The 17,195-nt window shown below is 34.9% G+C and overlaps 1 protein-coding gene and 1 long non-coding RNA gene across 2 annotated transcripts; one reads left to right on the plus strand and one right to left on the minus strand.

The window, feature by feature from the left end:
- Positions 1-2,432: 2,432 nt before the first annotated feature.
- On the minus strand, positions 2,433-3,797 carry LOC130717021 (protein EXORDIUM-like 5). The gene has a single exon (XM_057567108.1). The coding sequence runs from the start codon at positions 3,688-3,690 to the stop codon at positions 2,650-2,652; it is 1,041 nt and encodes a 346-aa protein (XP_057423091.1). The 5' UTR covers positions 3,691-3,797; the 3' UTR covers positions 2,433-2,649.
- Positions 3,798-4,012: 215 nt separating this feature from the next.
- Positions 4,013-9,911, plus strand: LOC130717022 (uncharacterized). The gene is made up of 3 exons (XR_009012235.1): positions 4,013-4,226; positions 9,242-9,276; positions 9,452-9,911. It is a non-coding gene; the product is annotated as an uncharacterized LOC130717022 (long non-coding RNA).
- The last annotated feature ends 7,284 nt before the right edge of the window (positions 9,912-17,195 follow it).

The raw sequence follows: 17,195 nt of genomic DNA on the forward strand, positions 1-17,195 counted from the left end.
TGTATTGAATTTTTTGTTTCACTGAAATTTTTTTCTGGTTCCATCCTTGCTGTAGAAATATGAATAAAAGAAAAAAAAATATGCTGAGTAATATGATATAAAAAAATATAAAAATAGAAGAAAAATTTGAGAGAAAATGATATGAAGGAAAAATGGGTGCTAAAGTATCAAACCCCTTCTAATTCCATTAAATCAAATAGTATCCAAAGCAAAAGTAAACAAGAAAAAAAACCTATAATCAAAGAAGAGAAACAAACACAATCAATGTCATGATTACCAACCATGGTCCATGTGCAAGTGGGGTATTGCTGTTTTAAGTAGCTTATTCTCATTATTTGACTTCTTTGTTTGCATATGATCATTAAAAGTGCTTGGTTCAATACTACTTAGTATACTTTATTCGGTTGGTAGAAAGTAGGGAGACTAGGAGGATCTATATCACAAGACAAACAAGATACTGTTGAACAAATAGACTAGTAGACTAATAGTAGTGTACATTCAGTTTATACACTAGACTAATTAACAAGAGTTTATTTAAATTCAAATGTGTTAAACTAATGAGAGTTGATGTTTCTAACACAGAACTATTTTCAAATTCAATGGATTATGTTAATAAGGTTACTAATTCATCCTTATCTATAAAATTCAACTGTGTTAAACTAATAAGAGTTGATGTTTCTGCATTTTTACTACTTATTAGTACTATTTTAGTTCTCATTTTTAATATTTTATTCAAACTTTCTCATAAAGTTATAAAAAAGGAGAAATCATTCAGCGTGAAGGACTCCTCCAAAACCAACAAAAGGAGGCAATTTATCAGGTTATTTTCCATGATGGGGCCGCGAAAAGTTGGTTTGAGCTAACGCAACGCGCGCAGTAGCTAAAATCCTAAAAGGACATTGTTACATTACTAGATTTATGATTTCGGCATGCATAAAATATCTTGTGATTTTAATTTGCTGTTCCATGAATCCAATCAAATCAGCCTTATATCACATAATTGAACAAATTGAAATAAACAAAGACAGAGGATTAAATTGTGTTTATAAATCAAATGAGTTGGTGTAGTGATTCAGCACTTTATCATTTAAACAAGTGGTTGAGAGTTCGAATCTCAGCTCTTGCAAATAGATAAAATTCATTGACCAGCCCCCTACTGCTTAGTACGCTGACCGTGGGGCGGCTGTGGGGATACCTTGGTCAAGACAAAAAAAAATTGTGTTAATACTTAGTAAGTGTTGGCCGTTAGAATATGCTAAGAGCAAGTTCTGATGATTAGTAAGTACTAATATAAGGTTCAACGCTAGAATGGAACCTTAGAAGTTAGGCCGTTAAAATAACTTCTTCAAATTTAACGCAATTTTTTTTTATAAATCTCGTTCAATTTCCTAAGTTAGTAAAAACAAATTTGCAGAAGATAAGCTAGAGTTAAAGAGATCACATGTTGGTGCTTATGTTAGTGTACCTTAAACCACTTGGGTTATGTCCAATCCTCTTATGATTGAAGAGATTTTCCACTAACTTATCCAAGTTATAAATAAGAATACGACACTATTTCTTCGAGCTTACAAAGTAGTATTTCAATAGCCTCTTTAAGATATCTCTTAACAGTAGATTAGGTGTAGATACAAGCTTTTACAAGTTTCAAAACCAACTCAAAATTAAGGGAATGAATTAAAGAAGCTTCTCCAATAGGATGCATGTGTTGAACATTTGTTTAATTCATTGGCACTTTCTTGAACATACATATCGTCAAATGGCGTTGTTTAACTCAAATAATGAGAATGTGTATCAATGCTTAACTCAAATGACTTTACAAAATGATGTAATGTCGTCGCTAGTTTTCTAACTAGAAAGTCGTTTATTACTACTAGGTATCATGTTTGGGGTAGAGAAATATCTTGTTGATATTTTACCCACCTTTGATTCAATTTAATAAAAGATATTTTTAACATGTGTATTTGTCCCATCACGAGATTGATGGCCAACAAGATATATTCTTTTACAAAAAAATGTAAAATTACAGCATCAATTTTACCGTGCAAAAAAACAAAAGATAACATGATCCAATGTCTCCTGCAATTTATAAAGAATGTTGTCTGGCCTATTCAGCAATCAATCTTGACTTACTTTTTGCTTATTTTAAACCCCAACACTACCCACCACACCACTCAACTTGCCATATTCATCACGGGTCATTCATTCATTACAATAACCAGACCAGCTATTTTGAATCCTTCCCTCTCACACACACTAGCTACTATACTATATATACTTTTAAAGTAAGTTTTATCCCTAAAGCAAACAAGCAACACATTATATTAAGCTTTATTCTATTATTCACTGTTATCTGACTTAAGTACATTACAATATATTATTCCTTTCTCTATGCACCTTGGTTGTGACTGCACATAAAAAATCTAAGCAAGGTATAATGAAAAAGTGCCAAAAAGCTTGAGATATTTATAATGAATTTCCTCAAAGTAGGGGAATAAAATTAGATAAAGATAAAAAAAAAAGGAAAAGCAAGCATATCATTACATTACATATGAACATGATCCATTAATTTGCAGTAGTAGTAAGTAGAAGTAGTAGTAGTAGTAGACTAACAAAAAAGAAAAAAAGAATGTGTTGGTGTCTGAATTCAAATCAATTCAAATCAGAAGCATTGGGCCCAGCACAAGCATTCAAAACTGGGCTCCAAACCCACTGGACCAAGAACCTCCTGTTACCAAGCCCATTAAGATTAAACGTCCTTCCTCCCTTATCCTTCATCACCTCACCGATGTAACCGCCACCGCCGCCGGTACCGTACAGCCCCTCACACAAATCACCGATCTCCGTCGGCGCCGTCGGATCCTCACCAGCGTACCACGCGTTCACCAGCGGGTTCGACGACAGCTCCGCCAGCTCATGCGCAATCACACTCACCATCCCATCCACCCCAACGTCACCATTCGGCGGAGCCAGCTTCCCCGGACCGCCACCAGCCATGTACTCCGGCACGGCGAAGGGGTACGCGCAGACCTCGGCACACTGCTTGCCTGAGTTCCCCACCCACGCGTAGGGAAGCGTGTAGCCAACCTTCGACGGGAACGTGAAGTAGTGGAAGCCGCACACGGCGCGGCAGTACTCGTCCATCGTCACGTCCTCGGAGGTGAGGACAAGGTAGATCCCCTTCCGGTGGTCCACCGGGAACGGCTTGGACCTCACCGCCGTGGCGATCACGTCCTGGACTGACAACCGCGTGAGGTGTCTCCCGTTGGAGTATTTCCGGTCGGCATACTCGCCGGCGATGGTGACTGTGCGGGAGATGTTAGCGCCGGTTTGGTCGGTGTAGAGGGAGACAGTACGCCACCAGTCTGCTACCGACGGGGAGGGGACTCCGGCGGCGGAGATTGATCGGAGGAAGTCCTTGATAACGAGCTTCTTGGGCTGGGCCCAGTTGCCGTACCAGATGAGGTAGATGTTGATCGGGGAAGAGAGGACAGGACCCATGTGGTACTTGAGCTTAACGAGGTCTGAGGAGCCTTCGAACCGTTTTGAGGAGGAGAGGGTTCTGAGGGGTGGGAGTGGGAGCTTGGGGTTGAATTTTGAAGGGTGGTTGAGGTTCAGTGTTTGAACCTCTCCATTAGTTGTGGCGGAGAAGAGGAGGAGGAGGGGGAGGAGGAGGTTGAGTGGCGGTGACATGGTGGTGGTTTGAGTGAGTGTGAACGGTGGGAGGGAAGTGGAGATATATAATGGAAAAAAGGGGAAGGATTTGATTGGGAGGGAAATGGGCTGGAGACAGCTGCCATGTGTGGGCGCGCTTTACTCTACAATACGGTCATAAATATCTCTTTCTTTTTTCTTTCTTTCAATTCTTTTTAGTTTTGAAAACAGAACCGAGGAGTTTGTTTGGTTCTGAATTTCTGATGATACTGTTGTTGTTGTTGGTGTTGTTGACTGTCCTTCAGTTGCGGAGAAAAGGGAAAAGGGAGGGAATTTACCATTTTACAGTTGGTGGGTGTGTTACTTTACTTTACTTGCTTTAACACTTGGTTTGGTTCTGTTTTGTTTTATGTGAACTCAACACTCAACTTCCCTTTCTTTATGGAGGTGAAAGTTGGCTGCTGCTATCAAGTGTCATTATTCAAGCTAATAAAGATTGGGAATTGGTTGGTGGCCATGGAAAAGTCATGAGGGTGTTGCAGATTTTGTAAGCAGTAAGGAGTTCGTCGCAGGAGGTTTGTCTTGTTCTGTTCTCTATTGTTTTGCTTTTCCATTTTGACTTCAGAATTCCAACTGTGATTCTTGTTGTTGGTTGTTGATGTGAAATGTTGGATTGCATAGCTTAAGTGATGGTCCTGGTTTTGCTCAATTTTCTTCTGGTTTTTCTTACTCTGTTGTTAGTAAACTGAAGAGTAGGCAGTTTTCCTCTTAGGCGTTTGCTCCTTCAAGTTCAATTGAGCCTTTTGCTAAGCTGATTGAGTGGATGTTTGTGATAAGAGTTACCTTCCCTTTAGTGCAAACAGAAACCATAACTTCAATTGAGCACACTTGGTAGATAGCTGAGCTCGTTAAGCATTTAGTCCAGAATTCAATCCTAGTCAGTGTGTATGGAGAATGATTTGTTGTGAGAAGCTTAAACATTTAGAGCCCGTTTGGATGCGGATCCAGACCACTCAGTGACGGATCCATAAATTTTATGTAGTGAGGGCAATATATACATATAAATTTGTAATAAAAAAATTAACATATTCTATTAAAAGTGAGGATATTTATTACCAAATGTGACACAAGTGAAGACATTTTTTTACCAAATGGGTCATCAAAAACCACATATTTTTCCAAGTGAGGACATTTAGCAATATGAAACACAAGTGAGGGCATTTAGTAATCTGGAATATAAGTGAGGACAATTTTTATCAAAAGAATCATAAAAAACCACATACTTTTACTACTCAAATTTTTTTCTAATGTATTTTTCCATATTTAAGTGAGGGTACTTGCCCTCATACTCCACTACTTGGATCCGTCTCTGAGAGCACTTTATTGGAGCTTATCTTGTGTGCATTTTTTTTAGTAGAGAAGCTTCAATAAGTGTTCTTTGGTCTGTATCTAAACGGGCTCCTAATCTGATCTCAGAGCCTCAAGGGGATTGATATCATGGCTTCCGGTTGTGAGGAAACGTTAGTGAAAGAAATCTTCCCTAAAGGTTATATATTTTTGGAAAGAGGGATTTATCATCCCAGCTTGAAAACAAACTTTATTTTCCTTTATATAACATTCATCGAACTTTTAAGGAAATTCTACATTCATGTTTGGTTTACAGTTTCATTCACTTTAAATGTTTGCTCGTGCGCGTTTCCATGCAATAAATAGAGAAGGAAGCTATGTGTTGGATTGGGAAAATTGGGATCCACATTGGCTCAAACTGATATGCAAGTGACTTGTGTCCCACATGATAGTTAGTTAGTAGCTAGCTACCTCTCTAAACTAATGGTAAATCAAATTTGTTGAGTCCTTTACCTTGTTTAGTTGAAAGAGAAAATGATGAGAAAGAAAAAAGTGAGAAAATGAGTGGGGACTTTGGTATTGTTTGGTATAGAGAAATAAGAAGGAAATATGATCATTGTTTGGATGGAGAGAAAGGTGGAAAGAAAGAGATTGGGATTTTTAAGATTGGACAAAAAGACCCTTGAGATATTCTATTACAGCTCCATTTGTTCCTATAATTATAAGTCACTTTCACCTAATTAACACATATTAAGAAAATTAGTTAAGATTAGTTGTTAGTCTCAAATCTATCAAAAAATCATGTTAATTTTACTTCATTACCCCTATCAAAAAACTAAGAATTTATTGATATGTGTTGGATAATTGAACATTGAGCATTAAATGTTAAAGATAAACTTGGAAAAGATAATTTAATGCTTCATAGTACTACAGAAAGTGACTTATATTAAAAGATTTAAAAAGCTTAAAAAATGTGACTTAGGATCAGAAGAAGTATTATAATTGTCGAGTAACTAATTGCCAACTTTGGTAATCCATCCCTGTGACCTTATCATGTTTTTCGGTTTATGATAATAGCACTGGTATCTGTCTAAACCAGTCTTTGTTTAGTACTAGAACACATCTCAATTTAGGGGCGGAGCCACCGGGGTGGCTTACCGGTGCTCCGCACCCCCGGATATTTTAACTTTTCATATTGATACCATGTAATTTTTTTTCTAGCACCTGTAATAAATATAATATAATGTAAACGTAAACACCTAGCATGAATTCGATGGTGGTGCAGCGGCAAGCAAGGCTATTATTCTTATATAGGTCTTAGGTTCGAATCCTAGATCTGCCAGTTTTAAAGTAAGTTTAAAAACTGAATGTTGTTATAAAATAATCTAAAACTATTAGATATAAAATTACTAAAAAGTTCATTGCTAAATAAGGGATAAATAATTTTTTTAAGGAAAATAAGAGATAAATATGAGATATAAATTTTGGTAGTTTGGTAATTCATGTGTTTCAACACAAAAGTGAAATAAAAAAGTATCACATTTCTACATTGTCATTAATTATGTTTTCACACTCATAACATACTTATTACGTTTACATTATTTTTTTCAAACAAGATAAAAAGCACAAATATGCATTTTTTCCCTTCACATACTTAACGAAAAATGTGATTGATATATAAACATACTCTTGTGTTCATGACGAAAAATATTATTTTTCCTTTTTAATAATAGTTAGTGTTTGAATACACAATAAAAATAACGTCAAACCAAAATTATAGTCGATAAAAGTAACTTCACACACATAATAAAATTTTAAAGTATTATCAAACATGCACATATAAATATTTTGTTTGATCAATAGTCCCCCCCGGTGTGAGAATCCTGGCTACGCCATCTCAAGAGGCTCGTACTCAGCTTCCAAAGTACAAAAGGAAAGGAAGATGTCAAATCCTGTACAAAAGGAAAGGACAATATCTCAAGTGGCTCAAAATCAGCTTCCAAAGTATTCTCCCCTTGAAGCTGAGGACTGATGAAAAAGACTCAATTTCATGAAAAGTTGGAGACATAAACACGACGACTATGAGGGTGGTAACACTTGAACTCCTTTTTGCTAGAGCATATCCTATAAACATACATTTAACTGTGAGGATCAAGTTTGCCTCGTATTGGCTATGAACATGAACAAAGGCAACACAACATCGGGGAACCTTCATAAGAGGGACAGATGAAATCAAAGAAGTCATGAGTTAGAAGACTATCACTAAAACTTGGGATGGTAGCCTGTTTATAGGATAAGTGGTAGTTTAGATAGCTTCTCCCTAGTAGGACTTAGAAAGTCATTTGGAAAAGTAAAGTTCTAGCAACTCCAAGGAGATAATATTTTTTTCCCGATATAGCCCAATTTTGTTGAGAGATATCAACACCATTTTCCTTGAGGAACTTTGAAAATTTGTGGCTAACATATTGCCTGCTATTATCAGAGCGCAAATGTTTAATTGGTTTCTCAAACTACGCGTGAAACATACAATCAAATTTCACAAACGATCGGATACTTCAGATTTATCTTTTATTAGAAGCAACCATATAACATGAATGTAGTCATCAATAAACTGCATAAACCATTTTGCACCAGAGATAATAGAAGTAGGTGCATGTCCCCATGTAGGGGAATGAATATGATCAAATGGTTTAGTATTTTTATTAACACTTGGAGAAAAGTTCGTAAAACGATGCTTTGCAAACTCATACATCATAGTGAAGTTTTACATGCCACATGGACTTCGATCGGTCTATCAGGATTCAATCGCTCATAGGGCTCAAAGGCACCTTAGATTCTTAGCTAGCTGGCTTACTAGTGAAGACTTCCCAAGGATCGTTCAGGTGTGTTGGAGTAACCAGAGAAACTGGTAAGTGGCTTCTAAGAACTTTAGGGAGAGGGCTATAGAATGGAATATGAATGTTTCTGGCAACATTTTTCGAACGAAAAGGCAGATTTTGGGCCGTCTTGCTTGAGGATGTGAACCGCTCTTTGTCTGATACGTATGTGTGAGTTTGATAGTTAGGGAGGCATGTGCGGTGGACATGGGGAGGGGGGGGGGGATTACAGCTGTAATAACTGATTCCAGTTACTGTGTTAGTTAGCATATATAGTCTCGAGATGCTATTGTACATGTTATGTTGATTCACAATTGAAACTCAGTATATTCTGATATGGTCAAAGAAGAAGAACACAGAGAGAAGAGGGAAGAACAGAGAAAATAGGCTGTCTAAAAAGCTAGGACTAGAGAAATTACAGCTGTAAAAAAAGAGGAAATAAGTAAGCTGTATAAATGAGGAAACAGGGGAAATCAAGCAATCCAACAATTATGAATGATGCTCCAGCTTATGGTCATGTCTTAGCATTGACCAATGTTCAATTTTTGTTTTTATAGTTTTGAAATCAATCCACAGTGAATGGAATATGAGTGCTCTTATTTTATTTTATTTCTATTTCTGTAATTTCATTCCCTTCTACTACCATCCTTCTTCAATGCTTAGGCCGTTTCATGGTTAAAGACGATAATTGTTTCACGCTTTATGCATTTCTATCATGAAAGTATCTTTTTTTGCTCAAGTTAAGTTTGTATTCTTTTGCAAATAATTTTCTGCTCTTCTTCATGGCTCTGGTTTTGGCATGCATTACTTCCAATTATTGGTTTGAGATCTGAGGGTATGTCGTTGATACTGTTTTAGTGAGACTTGAAGCAACTTTAGAATTTTCCATTTTTTAGAATTTCAAACTTTTAGTTGTTAATTTATCAGTTAGAATATGAGTGATAGGTCTCTTCCATTAAATTTTTTATAATACCTTGCTATTTTGTCTCGTTAGTTAGTTTGCATGATGGTGGCTTTTTATCGTTGGACATTGCACTGATGTTATATAAAACCCTTACATTTGAATACCCGGGATCTCTACTTAAACTAGAACAACTCGTTTCAATTGATCTATGCGCTTTGTGGTAATAGGACTTTGTCCTAGGTTCATGCAGGATGGGTTGTTTGGATCTAAGAAAAGATTGAAATAGATAGTGGAGAGTGTTGATGGTTTACATACAAAAAATACTACCTGTTAAACCCAGAAATTATCCAAAGTTGTAAGGAGTGGTTTCTGCGCTTTCTAAACGCTTTTACCTTTTTATTTGTTATTTGTTTATTGGGCGATTATAGATCTGAAATCTGCATTTGCTTCTTTTTCTTTTTAGGGGGTCTTCTACCTTATCCAAGTCTTCTTTATAAGGTAATTGACCAGTGTCTAAGGCATGCATTGTGCAGCTACTTGTGTTAACAGGAGTTTCTTAATCATATTATATGTATTAGTAATTGACTCGAATCCCTTTCAATTATGGCTATTTTTTATTGTTTGGCTTTGGGTTAATCTGTAATAATGGCTTCTGTTTTATCTGCATCTGCAGTATACTAATGTGGAAATGAGCTCCCCTTCATGCTGGGAATTGGATTGACTAATGTGAATATGTTAGGAACCTAATTATGAGTTACCATGGAAGAATGAGAAATAGAACATTCAAAATCCTTACATGAAGGGATAAAGTTTAAACCTCAAAGAAGATAGTAATTATGAATGGGCTCCAGGTATGTAGGTTCATCCATTTGCATTATTATTGCAAGTTATGAACTTTGATTTTGGTGGGGACAATTGCAAGTTATTGACTCCAAAAAGGACCACTCCTACTGGGCTCACGGGTAGAGCGTGCCGCAGAATGTTTGTGTAAGGAGGAGCCGAATCACATAAATGAGTTGTTGTTTGCTATAACTAATTTTATAATGCATAGTTTACATAATTGAGATTGGATTAGGCTCTCTAAATTGAGAGAGGTAAAGTTAGTTTCCATAATCGTTGAGATTTAAAGATCACCATAATTTGTTTTATATATGTGGATGTGGTGGCATATTTTTTTCGGTTTCTCGGAATATCCTCCTAGTTTTCCACCGATAGTTGAGAGACTAATTTCCTAAGATACTATCAGACACCAAAGTGGAGACTCCTCCCAACGGTGATTTTTATATACATATTAAAGATCGAACCCAGAACTACATGCTTAAGAGACCTGAGCTCCTTCCACTCGGACTAACATTGTTGGTGGATGTAGTGGTATGTTATGATAGCCACAAAGTTATTGTGCTCTCTTCAGCTGGATCTATTAAGTCCAAGTGGATGGATAATTAGTGTTAGTCACTTTATCTTGATGCTTAGTTATCTTGTTGTATCTAAAATATTCCTAGAAATGTGATGATGCCACATGTAGGGCTCTCCTTATCCTAAGGAGCTATAAATTGTATTGCTCTGAGATTAGTGAAAATAACAAGAAAGTTGATCAAATTTTTCTTTTCTATTTTTTCATAGTTTAGGTTTTAGTGTTCTTCCTTGCTAGGAATTAGTTTCCTATCATATTATCACAATAGAATTAACATGAGCCAAATTCATTGAGATTAAGTTGGAAATAATATTTTTTCTACCAGCCCATTGATCAGCTGAGATTAAGTTTTTTTCTACTTTACAACCCATTTGCATTACAATGGCAACCCAGTGATCAGCTGTGTACTGGGCTGAAGAGGCTTTAGTGGATCTTGGGTCTATACTTAGTACTAGATTTTAAGCCCATGAAATATAATATGACTACTACTTCCCCAACCCAGAAAAAGCAAAGCTTTGGGCTTTCTGCTCAAAGGTAACATAGTATAGCTATGAGCTACTATTGACCAAAAAAAAAATATGAGCTACTCTTCAAAATTTTCACTATTTTTTTTTTACTTGGAGCCCCACCCCCACATCTACACACCACCCGATAAAAGTATGAAATGCCCCTAACCTTTAATCTCTCTCACCATCCCCTCTCTTTCTCCTCCGCATTCTAGTTTGCAGAAGGTTAATCTACATTCTAAAAGCTAGAATACCCTTGATACGTAAATTAAACATACCATGGTATGTTTAAAAATCAGGAAGGGTTTTGACACTTAGCTATCAAAGAAGAAGTGCAAAAACATAGTGTCTATTGAGCATATTTCTACTGATATGATGATAACGGATCCGCTAACTAAGGGATTGCCGCCCAAAACATTTTTTGGCCATGTTGTAGAGATGAGCATTATAGACAAGTCCTTGTTAGCATAATATATAGAATGCATATGTACATATGATGAGTTTGCTCGTTTTGACATAACACTTGTGAATTCAATTAAAGATGTGTTTATGTTTGTTTAAGTTGTTATTCATAGTATAGTGTATACGTGTATGATTTAGATGTGATAACAAGTTATGTTTTGTTTGAAAACATTAAAGTTGAACATTGTAGGAAAGTGTTCATTAAAGTTGTTTTGATTTGAGCTGATTATGTGATACGTGAAAGGAATCATGTCGCATAATGACTTGTGATCGCAATGATCCGATCATCTTATTTCAATTAAGGATGATAACTTGATAAATTTCAACGTAAAATGTGCACTTATGGTTTGTTGAATCTTCAAGTCGTCACATGAGCCAAGTGAGAGATTGTTAAATTATTTTATTAATTAATGTGGTCCATGTAACTTATAGGACTAATTTTATGAAAGATTCTCAATGTGATGATCATTAGAATATTAAGGAAATTTTAAATCCCTTCTCATCTTCCTTTAGAAAAATAAAAGGTTAGTGGGTGGTTACAATAACCATCCTAAAAAGGGTTAGTAAACCATCTTAGAGAGTGAAGTATTCTGACCCCTCTTCTCATCCATCAGAGAAGAACTGAAAGATGAAGGCAAAGGGGAGAGAAAAGGGTTTCTCAAGGAAAAGAAAGTTTTCATGGATCCAAGCATGAATTCAGGTTAGTCATCTATTTCTTTTCTTCTAGTGAGAATCATATTAATTTAAAAATACTAGTTTAGGTTTCTGAATGATGAATACCTAAACTAGGATATTTAAATTAATATGATTCTCTCTAAAAAAAAGAAAGATGATTAACCTGAATTCATGCTTGGATCCATGAAGACTTTTTTTTTTCGAGAAACATTTTTCTCTCTCTTACCTTCTTCTTTCAGTTCTTCTCTGATAAATGAGAAAAGATGTCAGAATACTTTACTCTCAGAGACTGTTTACTAACTCTTTTTAGGATGGTTATTGTAACCACCCACTAACCTTTTATTTTTTTAAAGGAATAGGCGGGGGATTAGAAAAAACATTTTAAGATAACACAATATAGTACTTAACTTGTCTGTTTTAAGATTGTTGTTAGCTCCTGTGAGTGATTTGGTTTGAGTTAGATGCAAGGAAGCACAGAATGCCAACTGCAACTTATGGTTACAACTTAGATGACGAATAAAGGAGTCATAACCAATCAAGGACTTCACAAGTATCTAAATTAGCTTTGAAGAGCAATGTCGTCATAGTGGAGCTAGTTTTTGGTTTTAGTTCACTTGCTGGCCTAGGCTAGGATTTCATCATCTGCTGTTAGTTGAGACCTACGAATATTACAAAGGAACCTATATGTAACAACTCAATTTTGGGATTAGTAATAGTATAGGGTCAATTGTTTTTCAACTATACGATGAATATTACAAAAACAAATAGGAAATAATATAAGCTACTCAACCACAGAATAAGTCCATTGCCCTATCTTTGGTTTAGTCAGCAGTGGGATCTTTTAGTATTTTATTCTAACAAAATTTGTTTAATGTTGTTGCATACTTCAATGGTTGAAGCACATGGAATGACGACATCCAATCTACATTTAAATGTAGTGAGGGTTTTTGACCGCTACTAAATGTAAAAAAAAAAACATGTTTATGATAGTGTCAAATTGAAATGAAATTTGTGTTCGAAAACAAACGCGATGTTTGCGGCGGTTTAACACTCTAAAAAACATGTTTTATTTTACTCTTCACGTTTAGGGGAGATTGTAAACCGACGCTAATGCAAATGTCAGATCCACTAGGGGTCTACCCATAAACAATGTATTAACTTGGGTGTCATGATTCAAGGTTTGGTAATGTGATATAAATATGCTTCGTTTGTTTACCGTGCACTCTGATATTCTCAGGTGTGCTTTGAACATAAAGCAGATATATACATTGTGTATAACTAGTTTTAGGCACTTGCTAGTTACTCAGAAATGACAAATTAAGCAGGTATACAGCATTAATTAACCGGGGTACACTGTACAGGCTGTACTGTAAGCTATGCTTTCATTAATAGATAAGAGCATAATAAATTAGCTAGTTTCAGTTGCTCATACTTATTACTACTTCTTATGGTTTCAAGTTAACCACATTATGGTTTTTCCTCCAAATATTAAGAATGCCTCCTCAGTTTTCTACCTTATTCATGCTTAAATTCAAATTATGCACACCATTCAGTTTCTTCTTTCTTCACATCCTTATTTGTTTGTGAATCATGAAAGCACGTATTGTCATGCTTAATTGCTATCTTCTGCAGTATTAATTGTGCCAACAGTGTTTCCCTCAATTGGCTAGTTGATGAGTGGATTCATGTATTATTACTACTGCTTTTCATCCCATCTAACACCTAATCAATTACTGTGTCTGCAAAAGGGGTGCAAATCTTGTAGCATTAGATGTTCAAATATTTATCACTTCACTTCAAATTAACTTTTAAACCAAAGCAATTTCACAAAACTAAATCCAAAATGATTTGCACACATTACTCATATTTACTCATATACTTATCCAAAATCATATATATATATATATAAGTATTGCAGTTGAGAACACACAATCATTTAATTTACATCACATCAATATTTTAAGGGGAACACACGCTTTCTTCTCCTTATCTTATCTACATTGTTTATGTTTGATGAGTGGGCCACCATACTAATTAGCTTCAATAATAGGACTTTATATGATAAAGTAATTGAAAGGTATAGTGGTTTTGAAATGAGAGACATTATTAGTTGGGAGAGAAATTATTTTACTCCTCTTGGGATCACTAGTTAGAAAGTTGAAAGAAGGAAAAATAATTGAAATGATAGGTAGGAAACCCAATTTTATTCGGAGATTCCAAACACTGCAACAATATTTTTGGACAAAATATTACAGAATACTTACCTCATCATTGTATATTGGATAGTTCAAATATAATATTCTGAAGTTAATCAAAATTTGTGTTTTCCTAACCACTTGGCTATCACACTAATTGCATCTCAATCTTAATTATTTTTTTTAGTGTGTGCATGTAAATAAATTTTCATATCAATTCACAAGAAGAGTTTTGTTTATTTTTTATTCCAAATTAAGCACTAATGTCTGTGTGCAGTGTTGACAATAGTCATCCAAACATAGCTTAACATGAAACTATGTTAAAGATGTGCTAGGTTTGTCTCTTGATTCAAAATTCACCAAGTTAAATCACTTTCAAGTTTCAATCACAGAAATAAAATAATTGTGTTGATTTTTCAAGCTTCAAACTGCATCTTTCTCAACAACTAGTCCTTGTGATGAAATTCAACCCATCTAGAAACTTCATTCAGGGTCAGTTCAATGTTGAATAATTGGCTTAACCCCCCTCAAATAAATACTAATAGACAGTGATATGTGAACCAATTAGCTAAGCTTAAGCACACCCTCAAGTAAACCATGTACAAGTTGTGAAACCATATAGTTTCCCACTAAACTTCTTACAGAGCACCTATCAATATCACATGATATTATATGTTTTAACTCATGCTTTCATTCATTATTATAAAGGTGACATGACGTTTGTAGAAAAAATAGAGAACACCCATTAGATTATTTTTTTAACCACATATACTTTTTATTGAGACAATCATATATAAGGTTAGCAGGATCATTATGAACAGTAAAATTATTTTCATCAAATATTTAACACAGTTAAATTCTTCAAAATTAAGAAATCTGCTTAAATAAGAATAACCTAATAGCAGTTGATGAGATGATGTTGATGCCTTAGCCAATTGTAGATAAGGTAATTGGTTTAATTTAAATTCTGTGTGCTGAAGGCTCCAAAGTTTAATTGCTATCATATCAAATCTCAGTAGCACTGCGAGTAGCCGAAAAGGTAACCACATAGCACAACACACTTGTAGATGCAGAGTTCAATTCTGGTCCCTGTCAATGTGATATGGACAGCTGCTTCAGCATATTCCCCACAGCAGAAAATAGATTCTTCAGAAAGGCACCATGAAATGGAAAAAAGCCAAACGTCCTAAATTAAGAAAGCAGTGAAAAGATAATGGTCATTTCCATCATTGCAAAACAAACATGTCACTGACAGTGCAAACAAACAACCACAATGGAAGCACTAGCACCGTGATATGAAAAAAATAGAAAATAAATTTTTTAAGACCCTTTAATTTCTTACTTGTCATCTGCAAGTATCATTTATTGTATTAAGATTTAAGATCAGACTTCTTGTTTCTAGGATTCCTTTAGCTAGAGCTGCAAAACTTAAAGGGCAAGCATAGCATTATGTGCAGAAGCTCATGATCCAAGTTAGCCACAGGCTAATATCAATATATCATTACTTTTCTTCTGGTTTTCTCTGATTCCTTTCCTAAAACACTGATGCAAGCTGTCCTCTACTCAGCAATCTAATGAATCTTTTGCTGTTTACTTCTTGATGTTCAGAGTTATTAGTTATTACTTCACCATACTATCCATATATAAAAATGGGTGTTTATTTATATAAAAATTTGTGTTTGTTTGTTTTAGCGTTAGTTCAAGCACAAACGTGATTTCATGTATCTTACGATATTGATAAATAAACTAAAACTTGTCATGTTAGCTTAAATGTGGATTGGAAAAGTCATATTTTATTACGTCAAATTCAATGTGGATCAACGTTGAGTGTAATAAGAATTTAAATACATACTAGTGGTGAGACCAAGGTGGTGAGTAAAATACAAATAAAAATTGAAATGATATGACCCAATCAGGGTTTTAGCTAGAGTTACATTAAACCCATTTGTTTTTTAAACCTTTCTACAATTTATTTTAAAATTAGAATTAATTTTGACTTAATAGCTTCTGAATCCAAAGATGACCATATCAGTAAACTCAAAGAAGTAAAAGAACCTACTTTGTTCCAATAAATAATTAAATGAATAAAGCATATCCTAATCTCCTGTCTTTTTCTCTCATTATTGCATACTATAAAAAAGCAATATTTTACCAAATGCAATTTAGTGGCTAGAGTTTCTCAAGGGGTTTTACATATAAATCTGTTTTCATCCTTTCCATTTCAATGGTGTTTTAGCTTCACAAGTGTTTGAAGAACCATCTCTTCAAAAGAAAGAGGGAGTAAAAAAGAGGTTATGACTTGAGATGGGGTCACATTAATTTGATTGTACAAAATGTCGAAAGCAGCTGCAGTCTCTTTCTCCAATTTGTCATCAATTTTGTCACATATAAGATTAATGAACCAGTCAATGATTCCCTATGACATTAAATAGTGAATAGGGTTGTATCTGGAATGGGCTTTGGCCCAAACAGCACCAAAGGACACCAATAAATGATTACTCACAACCAGAATACCCACAATGTTTTATCATTTAATACTAAAATAGTAGCAGTAAGATTTATATGATGTATTTTCCGATGAATAAAAAAAAATTGTATGATGTTTCCTGTAAACAATGATCAAGTATTTTGTCCTGCAGTCATTAAATGTCAATTCTGAACCGCACTATACTTCTTCTATTTCCTTATAGCAATTTTTGTAGATGATTTAAGTGATAGATGCTAAGTTTCTGTTATGTAAAGTTTTGGAAATAAGATTGTTTCTCGGTGAATATATTTGTTGAATAATGAAATATTACTTTCAAATTTCAATAATGACTTCTCTTATATGAGGATTTTTCTTTAAAATTAGGAATACATCATATAGAATATATTGTGAAACTAGACTATGAGGATTTTATTATTATAGATGTGTATATATTTTATACTGGACGTGTCAATTTGTTGTTTCCAATAAATTAAGTTTATGAATAGCCGTGTGAGTTAGCTGATAAATCAACATAAAAATTCTCTAAATAAATGATTACTTGAGGATGATATTATGCTCTTCAATGCAAATTTATAAGACATTTAAGGAAGAGCCATTGCAGGCCACGTGGGAAGAGCTTTCTATGGCGAGCGAGTTGGGATGTGCTCCCGGTGCGTGCAAGGTTGTTGGAAAGGGGA

The sequence above is a fragment of the Lotus japonicus genome, chromosome 5 (genome assembly GCF_012489685.1).
Source record: "Lotus japonicus ecotype B-129 chromosome 5, LjGifu_v1.2".
In the NCBI taxonomy this organism is placed as follows: Eukaryota; Viridiplantae; Streptophyta; class Magnoliopsida; order Fabales; family Fabaceae; genus Lotus; species Lotus japonicus.